Source organism: Callospermophilus lateralis, chromosome X, assembly GCF_048772815.1.
Source record: "Callospermophilus lateralis isolate mCalLat2 chromosome X, mCalLat2.hap1, whole genome shotgun sequence".
In the NCBI taxonomy this organism is placed as follows: Eukaryota; Metazoa; Chordata; class Mammalia; order Rodentia; family Sciuridae; genus Callospermophilus; species Callospermophilus lateralis.
This window is the reverse complement of record NC_135325.1, coordinates 86246171-86265952: the sequence shown is the minus strand read 5'-3', so window position 1 is coordinate 86265952 and position 19782 is coordinate 86246171. Positions and strand designations below refer to the sequence as shown.

Genomic DNA, 19782 nt, shown 5'->3' with positions numbered 1-19782 from the left:
TTGCTCATGATAAGGAGAAGGTTAGGACACATAAACCTAGGGACCTCCTTCTAATAGCCTCCTGATTGGCCCTTCTGCCTCCAGTCTCTTCCCACTTCCTTCCGCTTCACCTTCATAATGCTGCCCAAGGGGTATTTCTAAAGTACAACTCTAATTGTCACTTAAAATCTTCCATAGTTCATCACCTACAGGGTAAAATCTGACTGCCTTACAATGGCATACAAAGCCCTTTGGAACCTGGACCCAACCTATGTCTCCAACCACATCTTCCTTACCTCTCTGCCTGTGACTTTCTTATCCCATCGCTGTCCCTCACCCTATGCTCCTGCAATGACACATCATTTACAGTTCACCATGCTCTTTCACACCTCTAAACATTAACCCATGCTGTCCCTCTGGATGAAATGCTCCTGTGCTGTTTTGTCCACCTGGCCAGATGCTACAAATGGGCCAGTTGCCTCCTGGAGAACATGACCAATGGACGGCTACATCCATTCATTCCAGAACAGGCTGTCCAGTCTCTATCACATGGACCTTATAATCTGGCAGGAAATAAGACAAATCAAATACTCACACAAATGAATATGACTGCAAGGTGTGATAAGCACTACGAAGGAAAAGTACAGAGAGCTATCAGAACATAGAATGTCCTAGAGCAGTGAGTGGGTGGGTGTGAAGATGTGTGTTTGTATGACATTTGATTTTGGAAGCTGGAGGAAGCTTCTTTGAGGAAATGGCACTGACTGACAAATAGAATGAGGGAAACACTTGACCAGCGTACAGACTGAGTGGCTGGCTGACTGATGGACAGACAGGCTGACTGACTGCAGGGCAGTCTGACTCACTCTGGCATTGGCTGCCAAGATGGCTGCAGGAAGGCAGAATGCTGAACAGCCTCCCATTCTGCCTGCTTAGTTACCTGGCTGGCTGGTTGTTTGGCTAATGAACAGAATTACTGACTGGAGGCTGGTGACTCACTGGTCAATTGAGTTAACTGTCTGACTTCAATTCGTTTCCATTTACCCCCAATACAGCATGATGTCGGCACTATAACAGCATGAAGGTGAAATCCTGTGCACAGAGAAGGCCAAGCACATCTCCAGCTGGCTCAGCACAGCACATCAGAAACCTCTCCTTGACATATCCCAGATGGCCAACTGGGCCCCAGCACAGGCCAATAGTGGCTTGTAAAAGAAACACAGATGTGCTTTTTTGCCAACAGGGGTAAAAATCAAAGCAAAGGCAGGCTAGCAAAAAGGTTGGGTAGGTTTCTTAGAAACCTTCAAAAACAACATTTTACTTTAAGTAAGATTTTAATGATCAGGACATCTAATGTAATGCTTGTCCCTACAGAAAGTACTAGAGCAATACAGTTCAAACATGACAATGGCAGACACACAGGGCCACAAGAGATCCCTTGGGACATTTGTTTGACAGTTTCTTTCTTCCCCTTATGTGCTTCTGTGGTAATAGGGTATGGTAATGGCCCAGTGGTGTGTCAGTCCCAGACTGCTATCTCTTAAAGAAAGATATCTGAACACTACCTCATGTTCACTCCACGACAAGCAAATCAGCTGAGTGAAAACTGTAACTAAATATGCTCAGGCCATCTTCAAGTGGAAAATAAGATAAGGAGAATGGAGTCTGAGGCATGAGTCAGCCAGGAAAAGGTACAGCAGGATTAATTTGACATGCTCCAGCCACATCTCCTTCCTGGGGTGCCGTGGAGTAGCCTCAGTTCACTCTAGCATCTCTGACAACAGAGAAAGGATGGAAATCCAGGGGTCTGGAGAGGCAAAAGCACAAGATGGAGGTCTTTGAGTCCCAGGGGATTAGTGTCTTTCAGTTCTTGCTTTCAGTTCCACAGTGCTGGGAAAGGCTAATTGGGTATAATCAGCCAATTTGGGGACAAGGCAGAATATCACTTAAGGCAAGAGTTCTTGGGCCCAGTGTACATTAGAATCACCTGGGAAGCCACAAAGACCTGTATATCCCTGTGTCCTACCCCGAGAAATTCTTATTTAAATGGTCTGAGAGGAAGAGCTGGAACATCCAGTGTTTTTAAAAATCTTCATATGTGATTCTTACGTGCAGTCAGGGCTGAGAACTGTTTTCAATAATAATCTTTTTTTAAAAAATTTGACCTGCCCAAATTGAATGAAGAAGATACAGAAAACTTAAGCAGACCAATATCAAGTAATGAAATTGAAACAGCAACCAGTGAATAATCTTAATTTCATCAGGCCCTTCCAGAATATTCCCAGACCAGAATGGCATATCTAGGGGGAAATGGGCCAAATTTGGTCTTTAACTTACATGCCTCTGTTAAGAAAATTTAGATCTCTGAAACAGAATGTTCCCTACACAGTGGTGCACTGGCAAATGTTTTGTAATCAGTTCTTCCAAATCTTGATTTGTAGTATTTGCCATGTTTTCTGGTGTGCATATTCCCACCATGGCAGCTTTCAAGCTAACAATATGATGTCATCCATCCATTTTGCCAGTTGATTTATCTGAAAAAGGGTTAAAAAGTGTGTTGCCCATCTCACAGAGCACAAATTTATAACTAGTGATGAATTACAGAAGACATCTCTGATTACAGGTGTGTCTGGTTTCATGTAACAGAGGTTGGGTGTGAACAGCATGTTTATCAATGAAATCATATTGATACTTGCTATTTGAAGGAATCTCAGAGTCTATTAATTTCCTGTTGTTGCTATAACAAATGGCTATGAATTCAGTGGTTTAACATTATGCTTAGCAAAATAAGTCAAACTCTGAAATTCAAGAGTCATATGTTTTCTTTCATATGTGGAAGCTAGAGAGGAAAAAGGAAAAGAAAGGTGGGGATGGGGAAAATCTCATGAACATCAAAGGGCAATCAGTAGACTATATGAAAGGGACCAGGGGGAGGGAGCAGAGGAAAAGAGGAAATACTGGGGAATGATATTGACCAAGTTATATTGATATATCATAAATATATCTGAATATGTAACAATGAATCCCACTATTCTATGTAATTATAATGTACCAATAAAAATATGAAAAAATAGTGGCTTAAATAATACACATCTACTCTCTTTCAGTTCTGGAGGTCAGAAGTCTGAACTAAAATCAAGTGTAGGCCTGTCTGTGTCCCTTTTGGGAGCTGCAGGGCACAATCTGTTGCCTTGCCTTTTCTGGCTTTCTGGAGGCCTCCCACACTCTTTGGCTCAGGGCCCCTTCCTCTATCATCAAGGTCGGAAAAGTTGGGCTGAGTCCTTATACCACATCTCTCTAGGGCTGGAGATGTAGCTCAGTGGTAGAGCATTAACTAACAGGTATCTAGGCCCTGGGTTCAATCCAAGAAACAACACATCCACAAAAATCTCTCTGAACTTCAGTCTTTGTTTTTCATATCCAAGAAATCTTGTGATCACATTGGTCCTCCTGGATAATCTAGGCCACCCTCCCTAGTTTACCGCCAGTAGATTAGCAATCTTAATTCCATCTGCAACCTTAATCCCCCTCTTGCCATATGCATACCATATCACAGGTTCTGATGATTAGGGCATGAACATTTTAAGGGGAGGCATTATTCTGACTACTACATAGGGTAAATCTCATTACAAAGTAGAGAAATTTTGACATAAATTGGCTAATTTTCCACAGGCATGTTATCAGTTGCTTAAAGTGGAGTATACCTGAATCATCTACCACCTGACAGTTGTGTCTTTAAGCATTCATATCATCTACCTAACCATTAGCTATTTCCCACTTGCAAAGTGCAACCTTCTAGCCCCATCCATTCACTAATATCATCTCCTGCTTATCCCATAATGTAGTATTTCCTCGACACCCACTCGTGACACCCACAATACTCTTGAGGGAGTACTGTGCATGCAGTACTGTTCTTCAGTGCCTTTGGGCTGCATGTAGTAGGCAATGGGGTTACATATATCAAAACGTGCATTGTATGTGGCACAGAGGTGTATGTGGGAGGACACAAAGGTACATATGCAGGTGGGGTACTGGGGACTGAACCCAGGGTGTTTTACCACTAAGCCACATCCACAGCCCTTTTATTTTTTATTTTTGAAACAGGATCTCACTACATTGCCAAGGCTGACCTTGAACTTGCCATCCTCCTGCCTCAGCCTGACATTACAAGTGTGCACTACTGTACCTGGTTACACGTGCATCTTAATGAGTCTACGTGCTTCACACCTACTCTTTATCTTTAACCACTGCTATTCTTCCAGCTCAGGCCCTTATTACTTTGCCCATGGACTGGTACCACAATCCCCTCCTCACCTCCCTGGCTTCACACTAGCCTTGTTCCCACCCATCTTGCACTCTAGTTCAAATCAGCTTGCATACCATCACCCTTCTGTTCAACAACCTACTATTCCTACTATCCTACCTAATTCAATGTAAATTCCTTGGACTGACCCTTGAGGCCAACTTATTCTGCCTACCCCCAATCTGTTTGGTCTTCTTTCTTGTTATTTTCCTCTCCAGCCAAGCAACTATGCTTATCGACCTGCACATATGGCTTGCTTATTTCCATGCTTGCTCCTTGCCTTTGAACACATCTCACTTGCTAATTCATGCCTATCATTTCAAGATCCAGCTTAAAACATCCTCTTGTGGGAATCCAGTTCTGGTTAACTCCTTCCTGTTTTTGTGTTCTATGTTCCATTGCACACTGATCTATAATATTTATTTCCTATTATTGATGTTTTTCTTTTGGAAAAAACAATAGGTCTCATTTGTTGGGCACCTACTATGTGCCAGGCAGTATACTAAGCCATTTTATGTGTATTTTATCATTTAATGGCCTTTTTCTTCCTTTGGTGGTACTGGGGATTGAACACAGGGCCTTAAACATGCTAGACATGTGATCTACCATACAGCTACATCCCCAGCCCTCTCACTTTATATATATATATATATATGTACTGGGGATTGAACCTAGGTGCACTTACTCACTGAGTCACATCCCTAGTCATTTTTGTATTTTATTTTCAGACAGGGTCTCACTAAGTTGCTTAGGGCCTCCTAAAGTTGCTGAGGCTAGCTTTGAACTCACAATCCTCCTGCCTCAGCTTCCTGAGCCACTAGGATTACAAACATGTGCCAGCATGCCCATCCCTTCTCACTTAATCTTTTTAAAATTGTTATTGTATTTTTTATACCTTCATTTTATTTATTTTTATGTGGTGCTAAGGATTGAACCCAGTGCCTCTCATATGCTAGGCAAGCACTCTGCCACTAAGCCATAACCGCAGCCCCCTCTCAATCTTGATAACAACTTTTTGAGATAGGTGCTCCATTTTGAGTTGAGGGAATTAGAATTTAGAAGTTAAGACACTTTCTCAAGATCACAGAGCTAGGAAATGGTAGGCCTGGAATTTGAACCACACTGGCCTGATTCAGAAATCTACATTTCTCTGTGCTCCTCCCTAATATCTCCCCATCCCTAACCTCAGGGGAAACAGGATTACCTTTCTTCCCCATCCTAAGCAGAGTTATCTGTCCCTGAGTACCCACCCACTGTAGGAACGAAGTAATCCACTCTTTGGGGTTGGTACTAGAGATCTCAGAAATTACTATCTCCCAAATTAACAAATGAATTACAACTCCAACAGAGAACACATGAAATGTAGCCTTTCAATCATTTCTTTAAAAGCCCCAAGTTCCCACTGAACAGCAGAATCACAGCCTTTGGGATAGGAGTCCCCTGTGTTTCTTCTTTGCTAGCAAAGCAATAAAACTTCTTTTTCCTTTTTCTCAAAACCACGTCCTCACTATTGGATTGACATCAGGGACAAGAACCAAGCTTTTGGCAACAGCTGGCTGTCTCACTTGTAGAATTGGTCTGTTTCCTTGCAGACCTCTGGTGACACAGGTTTTAAACCTGTGTGCTCTCAAACTGGTTGTACTACAAAATCACCTGGGAAACTGAAAAACAAAACAAAACAAACAAACAACCTAGGGGCTGCACCTCCAACCAATGAAATCATCCCTTCTAGGAGTAGACCCAGACATTTGTATTTTGTGAAAGCTCTCAAGAAAATTCTGTTGTGCAACCAAATGTGAAAAACTACCCATAGAAAATAGAAGGAGACTCAGTTAGAAAGCTGATTCTCAGTTTTAAACCCCTTTGCTTTTTCAGGAAGCCACACCTCCCCTGCAGGTCCCGTCTTTCCTCCCCCTTCCCTACCAGTTCACTTGGCTTTTTACCTAACAACATCTGAGTACGGTAGCGATCATTGGTTGAGGAAGTGGCTACAAGCCAATTAAACCTAAGTACCAGGCGGGTTCCTAAACCAATGGGAAGTCTGAATCACAGGTGGAGAAATTAACATACTAAAGCTTTCTGGGTTTCACAAATAAAAAAATAAAGTAAATAATTTGCTCTTTTAGAAACAGCAAACACTCCACCTCTTAATCTGCTAACAACATAGCCTCCTGGGAAATCCTTTAAAAGAAAGCTGCACCTCCTCTAAACTGGCTTCCGACAGCTGGCAGGCAGGCCTGCCCCCAGCCCACGCTGGTCACTGTATTCAAACAGAGAGCTGTGGAGGAGGCGGCTGACCGAAGCTGCCAGGCTTTGCCCAGGTGAGACAGCTGCTTTCCTGCCTGAAGGCACTGTTCTGTGGGAAAGGTTCTGAGGTTCTGGAAGAGCTGGGCTCCGAGTAGTGAAATGGGGATGAAGCTCTACCTGTTTCCCCCTCCCCAGGCCCTCTTGGTTCTGTCCACATGCTCATATGGCCCCTCCCCCCTGATTCAAAGTGAGTGCTCCCTGGCACATGCCTGTAATCCCAGCAAATTGGGGAGGGTGAGGCAGGAAGATTGCAAGCTCGAGGCCAGCCTCGTCAAATGAGCAAGACCTCATCTTAAAAATTAAAAAGGGTTGGGATATGGCTCAGTGGTAGAAAGCCCTTGGGTTCAGCCCTCAGTACTACAAAGTGGGTGTTCCCCAACCAGTGTATGTGGCAAAGTGGGTAGAAATGAGCCAAAACATCCACTCCTTCGACCTTTGAGGCAGCCAGGTGGGGCCTGGGATGGCTAGTCTTTGGGGCTGCTCCATTGACCCCAAAGCTCCATGAGAATATAATTTTCTATGTGTGCTATCCCATGAGAATGAATGGGAAATAATGGCCTGGGTTAGCTCCAAGTTCTCCAGGTCCCTTGCCCTGTGAAGAATGGAATCTTGCTGAGTTGACATTCCCTGTCCTTCCCTCCTGCTGGCTCACTTTATAAGGTTAAAGCGCATGCCCCAGAGGGATGAGAAGGGAAAGAAAGAGCAGCCCAAAGGGGCCCAGGGCCTGAACTATTTTAGAATCAATTAACTTAATTTTGAGATAGTAATTAAGAGAGAGAAAAATATCCTGAGTCTCCAAAGGTAGTGCCCTTGAACAATAAGAATGATGGAATGAACCTTTGAAATGCAAAATAAGCAACTCAAGAGCAAACCAACCCAAATCTTTAGCCCTCATTTTTGGCCCACACCCTGGGCCCACATCTTTGCCTGCAAGATGTAACCCATAGCGGGCAGTATGAAAGTGCAGAGAAAACTGGTGCAAGATTGAGATACGTCTTTTATTTTATTTTTTACTTTATCTTTTGTGATGCTGAGGATGGACCCCAGGGCCTCATGCCTGCCTCATGCTCTTCCCCTAAATTGCACCCCTGGCCCACTGGTAATTCTCCTCTGACTAGTCCTCTAGTCCGCCCCTAGCTACTGTTCTTCTGTATAATATTGACAACCCAGAACAAAAGGTTGCTGTCTCTCTGTTTGGAGGTGGGCCCCATTCTCCCTTGAACATGTATTATTATTATTATTATTTTTTGGTACTGGGATTGAACTCAGGGGCACTCAACCACTGAGCCACATCCCCAGCTCTATTTTGTATTTTGTGTATTTTATTTAGAGACAAGGTTTCACTGAGTTGCTTAGTGCCTCTCTTTTGCTGAGGCTGGCTTTGAACTCAGATCCTCCTGCCTCAGCCTCCCAAGGCTCTGGGATTACAGGTATGCGCCACTATGCCCGGCTGAACATGTATTCTTTGACTTATCCCAAAAGATGTCTTTCCCCTAAGATAGCCCACATTTCCTCTTGAATGTGTCTTTGCTTTCCTAAATAAATCTGTCTCTGCCTCTGACTGGCACATGCTGAAATTCACATTCAAGGACTCCACTTGTCCTGAGTTGAGGTCCCCCTCTCCAGAAACTCCTCTAGTGACAACTTCAGAGGTTCAAACTCTCTTCAGAAGTTTAGTTCTTCCTCTGGTCCCAAAGCCTGTTCCTGGAGAGAAGTAATCTGTCAAAGTAGGGCTTACCTTGGCATCCATGATGCTGGTCTCCACACGCGCCACGCCCTGGTTCTCCCGGAACAGCTGGATCTTACTGATCTTGCTGAACTCAGACAGCACAGTGGTGAGGTTGGTTTTGAGGTCAATAACATGGCTGATGCCGTGACGGGGTCCCACTAGGAGAGTGGTGGCTGACTGCTTCTCGTCCTGGTGCCCAAGTGTGGCAGGCAGCATTAACATAAAGAATGGGGTAGGATGTGAGGAAGAAGAAGTAAAAGGAGAAAACACAAAATATGCATTGGGCTGGTTCTGCTGGTGGGGCTGGAAATATCTGGGGTTCAGTTCCAGGGCCAGAGGACAACCTTGAGGGGAAATGGTCTGGAACCTCTCTATTCCAACATAGGAACCCAAACCATTGTCTAAATCAATACCTTAGCCTCAACAGCAGGCTAGTGGGCAGCAGCAGAGCTGGCTCTAGCAAAATGGTGACAATAGGTGAAGTTTGTTTTGGGGCCCTTGGAGAACCTTCCCCTAACTAAGCCCTGCTAAACCTTCCAAGGTTACTATGGGTCATTCACTGTCCCCATCCAGTGCTCTGCTTAAGCAGGCAGCATTGTGTCTGGACTTTACCCTCCCCCCTCCAACAGCCACTCAAACCTGAACTTCTCATCCAAAGCCAAAAGCTGAACTGACCAAGTAACTGCCTAAGGTGTTAATGGTTGATTGAGTGCTTAATGAAGGACTCCTTCCCTGAGGATATGTACCTTTTAATAGGCATTCTAGCAATCTTTATTCAAAAGAATGGCCAATGGGAATTTCAGCAGTGGTGGAGGGCAGAGAGATATGATGGTGTGTGCAGTGGGTGGGGCAGGTCAGTGGGCTTTCAGTGTTCTGCAAATTCCAATATGTAAAATGGCTACCTCTATGCCTGATGGACTTGATTCTCTTTAATGGTTCTGACAAGCTCCTTGGAGCCATCAAGCCTGAGCCCTTGGCTGGCCCATTCCCTGCCATTAGCATCACCCCAGGAACCTCTTGTGTCTGGTTATAGGCACTTTGATAAGCTGCTTTCCTCCTGTGTGTTCCCTACAGAGCTTGGCGAGCACCTGGATCCAATCAGCAGGATGATTTGAATTTCCTTTTACAGGGGTCAACTAGCCTGGGGCACATCTTGTGGGTGGAGCAAGCTGTGCCAGCCCTAGGATATTGCTGTGGCAGTGGAGGTGCTGGGACAGGGGGAGGGGGGCAGTAATAAGCACTCAGGAAACCTGGGGTAGAGGCCATTGGGAATATCTGTAAGGGCAATGGTTCTGGCAACCTATGGCCTAAGGGCCAAATCATTCCCACCACCTGTTTTGGTATGGTCAAAGAGTTAAGAATGCTTTTTACATTTTTAAATGGTTGTAAATAAATCAAAAGAACCATATTTTGTGACACTGGAAAATTATATGAAATTCAACTTTCTGTGTCCCTAAATAATTATTGGCATGCAGCAAAGCCCATTTGTTAATACATTGTCTATGGGTGCTTTTTTTTTTTTTTCCTTTTGGGAACCAGGAATTGAACTCAGGAGCACTCGACCACTGAGCCTCATCCCCACCCCTATTTTGTATTTTATTTAGAGACAGGGTCTCACTAAGTTGCTTAGCTCCTCACCATTGATGAAGCTGGCTTTGAAATCAGGATCTTCCTGCCTCAGCTCCCTATCCCTCACCAGCTGCTGGGATTACAGGCATGGGCCTCCACGCCAGGCTTCTGTGAGTGCTTTTATGCTAAGACAGCAGGGCTAAGTTGCTGCCACAAAGACCCATTTGGTCTACCTGCAAAAGCCTAAAATATTTACTATCTGGTCTTTTACAGAAAAAGTGTGCCAACCCCTGAAATAGAGGAAGGGGAACACAAAGGGGCGATGAAGGGATGCGGAAAACAAATACAGTCAGCCCTCAGTATGCATGGGGAATTTGTTTCAGGACTCCCTTGCAGATACGAAAATGCATGGATGCTCCAGTCCAGTAGAGAAAATGGCATAGTATTTGCCTATCACCTATCCTCCTGTATACTTTGAATCTTCTCTAGATTACTTATAAAACCTAATCCAATATAAACATAAACAGTGGTTATGCTATGTTGTTTAGGGAATAGTGTCAAGAAACATTCTGTACACATTCAGTACAGACACAATTTTTTTTTTGAATAGCTGTGATCCATAGTTGGTAGAATCAATAGATACAGGACCTACAGATATGGAGGGTGGACTGTATTTTCCTTTCTTGTTCCCACCATGGACAAACGTCAACAAAAGGATAACACCCCATCCCCCTCCCCCCTTTACCCCACTGACCAGACCCACAGTGTTGAACAAAACGCCCGTGAAGGTGGGAAGTTCATTCAGAATTCGAAGGTACTGGAGCTTTGCCTGAATTGCAGAGCCCTGTGGAAACAGCCCACCTCAAAATATGAGAAGCACAAGGAGCACAGAAAAAACAAACCATCTTCTCAAACAGGAGTCTTGACATACTAGGACAGGTTGAAGGCATTAAGCTACTACACTGGGAATGTGAGGAGGCCTGAGTAAAATAACAGGAAGGTTCCAGTTCAGGGAGCTTTCACATCTAGCATCCCATCTCACTTTCCAAACCCTCCTGTGACCTCCTGATCCTCATTTCTAAAGCATCCAGCTGACTACATTTTTCTTCTTGGATTCATTCCAACACTTTCCCAACTCTTTGTTTTTGTACCAGGAATTGAAACCCAGGGGCACTAAACCACTGAGCCACATCCTTTTTTATATTCCTATTTAGAGACAAGTCCTCACTGAGTTGCTTAGGGTCTTGCTAAGTTGCTGAGGCTGGCTTTGAACTCATGATCTTGCCTCACCCTCCCAAGCCGCTGGATTACAGGTGTGCACCACTGTGCCCAACTTTTCCCCAACTTTTGATACCCTGCCCAATCTACGTATCTCTCCTAAGATTCTTCAAATCCTCAGAACCACCTAGATACTGGCTATCTCCAGGTGGGGGTGTCTCAGTTAATGCTTTAATACTGAGCACCCCTACTTCCCAAGGGTGATATCCATCCATTCCAGGTCTCCATCAGCATCTCTGTGGCAACTGAATCAGAAAACTGAGAGTGACACTGGACTCCTCCTCCATCCTTTGATCTGAGGGCCACTAGTCACCAAATTATCTTGATTCTTTCCCCTAACTCCCTCTCCAATCTACCCATCCCTCTTCTTTTGCTCCACAATCACTGCCTGGCATTTCTATCTGTGTCAGGGTGGCAGCCAGGTTACCTTTAGTACTAATATTTTTCCCCTCAAACACTTCCACACACTGTTAGAGGGGACATCCTAAAACATAGTAATTTAATCATATTGGCTTTCTGATTAAACCCTTAGATAGCTCCCTCCTGCCTACAGGATGAAATACAGCCCCTTTTCATAGCACACAAGGCCCTTCAGGAACTGGCTCCTGCCCACCTCTCCCCTACCCAGCCTCCTCTCTTGTTCCCCACCCCCTTACCACATCCCTTGCATTCTGTGTACTTGCTTGGGTCCAGTTATTTGCATTTCTTTCCTTGCACCAAGGTCTCTCCTATCCCTGGGCATTTGTATAGATGGATCTCCTACCTGGGAAAGTCTTCTTCCTACTGACCACCCCCACCATCACATCTAGAAAAACTCCTGTCTGCCTGTCCTCCAAGACCCAGCTCTGGCTTCAAATGTACCAATTCCTGGCCTTATACTCCATTCTCAACCTAGGCTTGGGATCCCTCCTCCATGCTAGAGTACAGTGCCTACAGCACTGTTGAGTCTGCTGATTGTGTTTCCCCACTAGACTGTGCTTGCTTCCAGGGCCAGAATCAGGCCTTCTTCATCTTTATATCTCCAGGAGGAGCACTGGAGTGCCTCCAAAAAAAAAAAAAAAAGGTAGCTGAGGAGCCAGCGAGCACTGGTGCTTTCAGCTGAGAACAAAACAATCCGATTAAATATGCACAGCAAGGTGGGAATGGCTTAACTCTCCAGGGAAATTTGTATCTTAAAAGAGAAGCTAGTTGATAATACAAGAAATCTGGAATGGGTGAAATACATGGGGGTGACTGTGTCCTGTGTCTACATCTGCATGCTGATGCTAGAACCTCTCACCATCTTCCTGCCTCTTGGGTAGGAAGCTAAAGCAGAAAGAGCCTTAGAAGCCTAAGAAGGGCTTGCATGACTAGGAGAGGCAGGGAGAGGGAGTTTTTCAGAGGCAAAGGGTTGTGTCTTAGTGTAGCAGTGGCCTAAGCCCTCCTCCTATGCTTGCCCAGTGACCCATTCTCCAGGTCAGGCTTTGTCATACCCCCCTGGGGGGGGGGCTTTTACCTCCAGAGTTCCATATACCAGAACTGATGAATTAGAAAGCTTGTCTGGGACAGAGTGATCATTCCCATGGAAAATATGTGCCTCCCTAGGGTCTAATGCTGTCCACATGACAGGTGCTCAATCCACACTAGCTAATTGGTAAAAGAACCTGAGGATGATCTCTGGCATTGGTCTCTTTGTTTTCAGGACCCAGAGGTCTGTCAGTGCCACTGAGCTGTTTCTGGGACAGGCTCAGGCTTGGGGAAAATACTTTCCATAACTGTCCCCATTCCCAGACATGCTGGATGTGCACCTGAGTCAAAAAATGTGGTGAAGATCACCAGAGAAAACGCACCCCCCGCCCCGCCTCAAGACCTCTAGTGCCTGAACATGGTACCCCATAGCCTCCTCTGGGTACCTTGGTGCCACTAGAAGGATGCATTTGGTGAGCCTTTAGTTGCTGTGAGAGAGATTTCCGAAGGTTCTTCTCTTTGATGCCTTGTAGGAGGGAGGGGGGGAGAAAGGGTTCCAGGCCCCACTCCTTCCTAAGAGCAGAAGAAAAGTAAAAGATTAGTGAGAGACAGAATGTGACAGAGAATAGAAGATGGTAAGTCAGAAACTGAATCTGAAAAGTACAGATGGAGGAATAGAGACTGGGAGAAAGAAAAAGAGGGACTGGAACAAGAGAACATTGGCCACACTTCCCTAATAGAAGCGGTAGCTCTAGGGCATCATGGGCTAGAGCAAGGTGTGAGGAACTCCAATTCTCACTCCCATTCCACTTCTTGCATTCCTGATAAAGGGCAATATAGCTCAACCACTTTACCTTCTTCCTACACAGCTATTTGCCCCCAACCCGAAGGGTCCCAGCCCAACTCACTCCACATTCTTGAGTGAGATCTTCTGACTAGGCCGAGTGGCTGAGACAGTGATATAGATGTGGAGGGCAGCAAGGCCCAGAAGCATCTCCGGTTTGGGGTCCATTCCAAAGCGTTCTCGGATAACATCATTCCGGCTCTGTGAGAGAAGGCAGTCCAAACCTGTTAGTTAAAGGCGATGTTCCCTCCCCACCCCCTATCTACTCCTTTATATCTCAAAAAAGAACCACGGTGTCATCAAAGGAAAGAGAAAGATGCTGCCCTTGGGGAAGAGACAACAGAGAAGTCTCAGGTCACAGAGACACTATTAGCTTTATTCAGCAGATAGTGGACAGTTTTCTCAGTGACAGGTGTGCACAATGGTAGGGTGCAAATGGGCATAAAGTAGTTCACAGCATACCACTCCCTTTCTTTCCTCCTGTTAAAAAAGACCCTCCCACATTTGGGGTAGCAATACTCACCCCCCAATCATATAAAACTCTTCCACAAGAGCAGATGGGAACAAAGAAACAGAGACGTGGGGAAGGACTCTGTATAGTGTTCTGGCCCAGAAACCCAGGGTGAGAGATGGATTGCAGGGATGAGGTAGACATTCTGTTCCTTGGGGTGTAAAGGACAAAACATTGATGGGCCAATCATTCCTAGGCTGTTTTCATGTTGGTCTCCTGGAACTGCTGGCCAAGCATTATGGTAACCCTCAAACTCTAAGGACCAGGACCCCAGCTATCAATGAATCTAGCTTGGTTAGAACAGTTGTCCATTTGGTTGAGGTGGACCCAGTTAAGGGACTAGGGAGTCACAGTAGTATAATTATAGCATGGGAGAAAGTAGAAAAGGAATACTTCATCAATGATCGTCTATGTAGAAAATCCAATGGAATCTATAAAAAACTACTAGAACAAATAAGTGAGTTTAGTAATATTGTAAGACATAAGGTTAATATATGACAGCTAATTGTATTTCTGATAGCAACAAACAATTGGAAATTGAAATTAAAACTCCAAATCATCGATAATAGCATCAAAAATATAAAACAATTAGGAATAAATCTGACAAAACATGTGAAAGACTTGTACACAGAAAACTATGAAACACTGCTGATAAAAATTAAAGACCTAAATCAATGTAGAAATACTGTGTTCATGGGTTAGAAGATTTAATATTTTTAAGATGTCAATTCTACTCAAATTTATCTATAGATTTAACACAATCTCAACCCAAACCACATCAAGTTTTTAGCAGAAATTGATGTGTTGGTTCTAAAATTCACATGAAAACACAAAGGATCTAGAATAGCCAAAATGACTTTGAAAAAGAACAAAGTTGGGGCTGGGGTTGTGGCTCCGTGGTAGAGTGCTTGCCTCACATGTGTGAGGCACTGGGTTCAATTCTCAGCACTACATATAAATAAATGAATAAAATAAAAGTCCATCAACATTAAAAAATATTTAGAAAAAAAATTGGAGGACAAATACTACTTCATTTCAATACTTATTATAAAGCTACAAAAACAAAGTAATATAATGTTGGCATAAGGATATATAAGTAGATCAATGGAACAGAATAGAGTTCAAGAATACCTCCACAAATATATAGACAACTGAATTGTTTTTGATTTTTTTTTGCATTACTGGGGGTTGAACCCAGGGGCCCAAGCATATGGGGCAAATAGTTCTACCACTGAGCTATATTCCAGTTCTTAAATTTTATTTTGGGACAGGGTATCGCTAGGTTGCCCATATTAGCCTCAAACTTTGGATCCTGGCTCAGCTTCCCAACTACAGTGTGCCAGGTTAAATGACTGTTTTGTTTTCTTTTATTCTTTGGCAGTACTGGGGATTGAACCCAGGGGCCCTCTACTACTGAGCTACATCTCAGTCTTTTTATTAGTTTGAAACAGGGTCTCACTAAGTTGCTAAGGCTAGCCTCTAACTTGCAATCTTCCTGTCTCAGCTTCCTGAGTCTCTGAGATTATAGTTATGCATCACTGTGCTCAGCTGGACAACTGATTTTTGACAAGGGAAATTCAGTGGAGAAAGGACAATCTTTTCAACAAATGGAGTTGGAATATGAATATCCATATGCCAAAACACACAAAAAAAACTTTGATGGATACCTTGCATCTTATATGAAAGTCAACTCAAAATATATCATAGATCTAAATACAAAACCTAAAATGATAAAACTTCTGGAAAAAATATAGAAGAGCTTTGTGATCTTGAGTTGACAAAGATTTCTTCTCTGTGACACTAAAAGTACTGTACATAAAAGAACAAATTAACAAACTGGACTTCATAAAAATTCAACATTTGTTCTTAGGAAAGACACTGCTGAGAGATTGAAAATACAAGTCACAGACTGGGAGAAAATAATTGCAAATAACATATCCAACAAACAACTTGTTTCTAGAATACATAAAGGACTCAAATATCAATAACAAGAAAACAAATAGTCCAATAGAAAAGGGGGCAAATGATTTGAACAGACATTTCACCAAAGAAGATTCAAGATAGCAAATAAACAGATGAAACATTGTTCAACCTCATTAGTCATTAGGGAAATGCAAATGGGAACCACAATGAGATGCTATTTTACACTAACAGAATGACTAAAATAAAAAAGTACATGTGTGTGTGTGTATACACGCGCACACACATCTCAAGTGTTGAAAATGATGTGGAGAAACTGGAACTCTCAAAATCATCATGCTCATGGGGCTGGAGTAGTGGCTCAGTGGTAGAGCACTAGCCTGACATGTGTGAGGCCCTGGGTTCGATAGTCAGCACCACATAAAAATAAATAAAATTAAAAAAAAATCCATAGGGCTGGGTATGTGGCTCAAGCGGTAGTGCACTCGCCTGGCATGCGTGTGGCCTGGGTTTGATCCTCAGCACCACATACAAACAAAGATGTTGTGTCCACTGAGAACTAAAAAAATAAATATTAAAAAATTCTCTCTCTCTCTCTCAAAAAAAAAATCCATTGACAACATTTAAAAAAATCATCATGCTCAGCTAAAAAAGCTAGTCTAAATTAAGTATACATACTGTATGATACTATATATATATATATATATATATATATATATATATATATATATATAATTTTAGTAAATGAAAACTGATCTACAGTGATAGAAAGCAGGTCAGTGGTTTCCTGGTGATTAGAGGGAATGAATTACAAAGGAACCTGGGGAAACTTTTAAGAATAATAGATATTGCCATTGCCATCTATCCTAGCTGGTGACATAATGCTGGGTTCATGAAATCTCACTATTCTAATAACTTAAGAAAACTGCAAAGAAAGCCTGCAAACACACAGAAGTACCTTTTCAAAATCCAGGAGAGCTCTCTGACCTTAGGGGTCGGTGGAAAGAGAGAGAGCCAAAGTTATTGCGGGGTACAGTAATTGTTCAGTATCTCTTGCTCAGGACTTGAGGGCGTGTATTTCCGGAGAGGTTCCCAACAAATAAATATGTTCAATATTTTGAATGTGTTGATATACACGTATGGGTGTATACATATATGTGTCAAAATTTGTCACAGTATGTACTTTATTTATTTATTTATTTATTGGTGCCAGGTATTGAAACTGGGGGCACTTTATCACTGAGCTACATCCCCAGTCCATTTTTTTATTTTGACACATGATTTTGCTAAGTTGCCTAGGGCCTTCCTAAGTTACTGAGGCTGTACGTGTGTGTGTAAACATGCGCACACACATCTCAGGAGGATTGAAACTATAATCCTCCTGCCTCAGCCTCTCAAGCTACTGAGATTATAGACATGCACCACCATGACCCACACAATGTGTACTTCAAATGTGCAGTTTGTTGTGTGTCAATTATCCATCAATAAAACTGAAATATGAAAAAGAGGGAATAAATCTGATATCCATATCATCATAAAGGGGAGAATTTGGGTAGAGATGATCTTGTCATCAAATTTGGAAATATTAGAACCAAGGTGGTCCCCAGAAGCTTAAATGAAGATGTTATATCATATGCATGTACAAATATGTAACAATAAATCTCATCACTATTTACAAGTATAGTGCACCAATAAAAATGGGAAAAAGGAGGCTTGAACAAAGAAATTCAGGGTAAAAAGATGAGAATCAAGCTTCTAAAATTCATAGAGCAACCACACAACTCATTTCCCCCTGGAGGGTTGGTAAAGGAACTTAAGGCAGAGAAATGTTCCTAACATTTTAAGTTGTCAAAAAGGGCAGAAAGGACAATGATTACATCTCATAGCATATTCCCAGTTGTCACTATCAGAGACAGATAAAGTCTGGGTTTATTTTTTCCTCTCATCAAGTGCTGTGTACATCCTGTGGACATCTAAAACTCGACACGTCCCCCAAAGATCTCCTCTTGTCCCCAAACCCATTTCACTGCCTTTGTTTCTTAATTTGAGGAATGATACCACCTCTGCCAGTCACTCATCAAGTCAAAGTCTATTGAATCCTCATTTTAAATTTTTTAAATACCTTTATTTATTTATTTATTTATTTATATGGTGCTGAGAATTGAACCCAGTGCCTCACATGTGCTAGGCAAACACTCTACCACCGAGCTACAACTGCAGCCCTTAAATCTCTCTTGATTCCCACCTACTCTATCACAGTTCTGATTCTGGCCCTCATCATTTCTTCTCTGGATAACTGCCATGGTTCTCTAGCTGGTGAATTTCCTTGGCACTGTGTGATCTTTTGAAATTGCTCATCTGACCAAGCTATTCTCCTTTCACCATTTCTGTGCCTCCACAGAATTTCTTTATCTAGATTGCATATTGGAATCACCTGAAGAATTTTAAAAATAGCAATGTTTGGGAGTCAGCTCATAGGTCTTGATTTAATCAGTCTTGAGGGTGGCACAGGACATTTTTATGGTCTTGAAATGTGTGAATTTTAATAAGAAAATGAACAATCAGCCAAAGGCAGAAAAAAGCAGGGAGAGTGGGTCTCTTGTCTGATAGGAAAGGAGAATATTAACTTTGAGAGCACCTATATATTTCCTGCTTTGACACTGTGGGGCACAGAGCATTTTTTTTCCAAAACTTTCCAGATAATTCTAATGTGCAGTTAGGGTTAAGAACCACTGTCCTTAAGCAGTAATTCCCAAACTCCTTTGGATATCAGAATCCCATGGAGGGCTTGTTAAAGCAGATCACTGATTTCTAACTCCAAGTTTCTGGCTCAATAGGATTGGGCTGGGCCCCAAGAATTTCCATCTCTAACAAGGTCCCAGTTGATGCTGACGCTGCTGCCTTTGGGACCACACTTTGAGAATCACTGCCCAGCCTCCATCATAAAGCCTACGCTTGCCATGTCCTGCCAAGCCCTTCACTGTCTGCTTCCTGTCTCTCCCACTTCATTTCCTACTGCTCCGTACATTACATCCTGTATCGCAGCTATAATAAAATCACTCAGTTCTCTCATTGTACCACGCTATTTAGTGCCCCCATGCTCTTGAAAAAGCAAAGTCCTTTGCTTAGAATATGTTCCCTGTACTCTGTATCTACACAGCAAACTTTCATTTATCTCATTGCGAGAAGCATGTGTTTGTCACTTCCTCTGTGAAGCCTTCACTCTCTCTCCCATGTGCAGTTGGCAAACTGCTTCCTGGGTGCCCTCATTGACAGTAAACCCCACCACTGTCATATTTATTTTCACACAGACTAGCTTAAAGGAGCCAAGATAGTTCTTTTGTCATCTTTGATCATCAATACCTAGGGTAGGGCCTGGAATAGAGTAAGCACTCAATGTTTTTGGGTGAAGTGAGTTGGGAATCATCTCCTTATCAGAGCATGGTATTGGAGGCTGAGGACTCCTGCAACCCAATGTGCTTGTTAGACCTTGGGATCCTGTGAAGGAGCCAGAGTTATTTGGGTTGATTGTTCCTGAAAACCAATGAGTTGCATGGTCAAAAAGACAGGACATTGAGCCACAGGCAGCTCAGGTCACCAGGCCAGTCAACTTAGCCATGGAGTACAATGGTAGCAGAAAAGAAAAGGGCCTTCAGAACTATGTGGAGGTTGAAAAAACTTACATAGTGACTTCACTGTGATGGCAGAACAGCCTGCCTGCTTGTTTGTCTACTAGCTGTTTGTCTGTATCCCCAAGCCAGATTCTACCTGGATGTAAAGGTACTCGAAAGCAGCAGGATCCCGACGCAGCAGCTCCACGGGGTCTTTGGGAAAGAAGCTTATTCGGAACAGGCATTTCATTCCATGATAGTGTGTCCTCTGTACCACCTAAATCC

The 19782-nt window shown here is 43.1% G+C and overlaps 1 protein-coding gene across 1 annotated transcript in view; it reads right to left on the bottom strand.

Moving 5' to 3' along the window:
• The window catches only part of Frmpd3 (FERM and PDZ domain containing 3), a 68252-nt gene that overhangs the window by 18447 nt on the left and 30023 nt on the right, over nt 1-19782 (bottom strand). Inside the window, exons 7-11 of the mRNA XM_077107498.1 lie at nt 19655-19774; nt 13520-13656; nt 13058-13184; nt 10642-10731; nt 8328-8507 (exon numbers count right to left, since the gene is read on the bottom strand). Coding sequence (XP_076963613.1) covers nt 8328-8507; nt 10642-10731; nt 13058-13184; nt 13520-13656; nt 19655-19774 — 654 coding nt within the window. The remainder of the gene's footprint in view (nt 1-8327; nt 8508-10641; nt 10732-13057; nt 13185-13519; nt 13657-19654; nt 19775-19782) is intronic.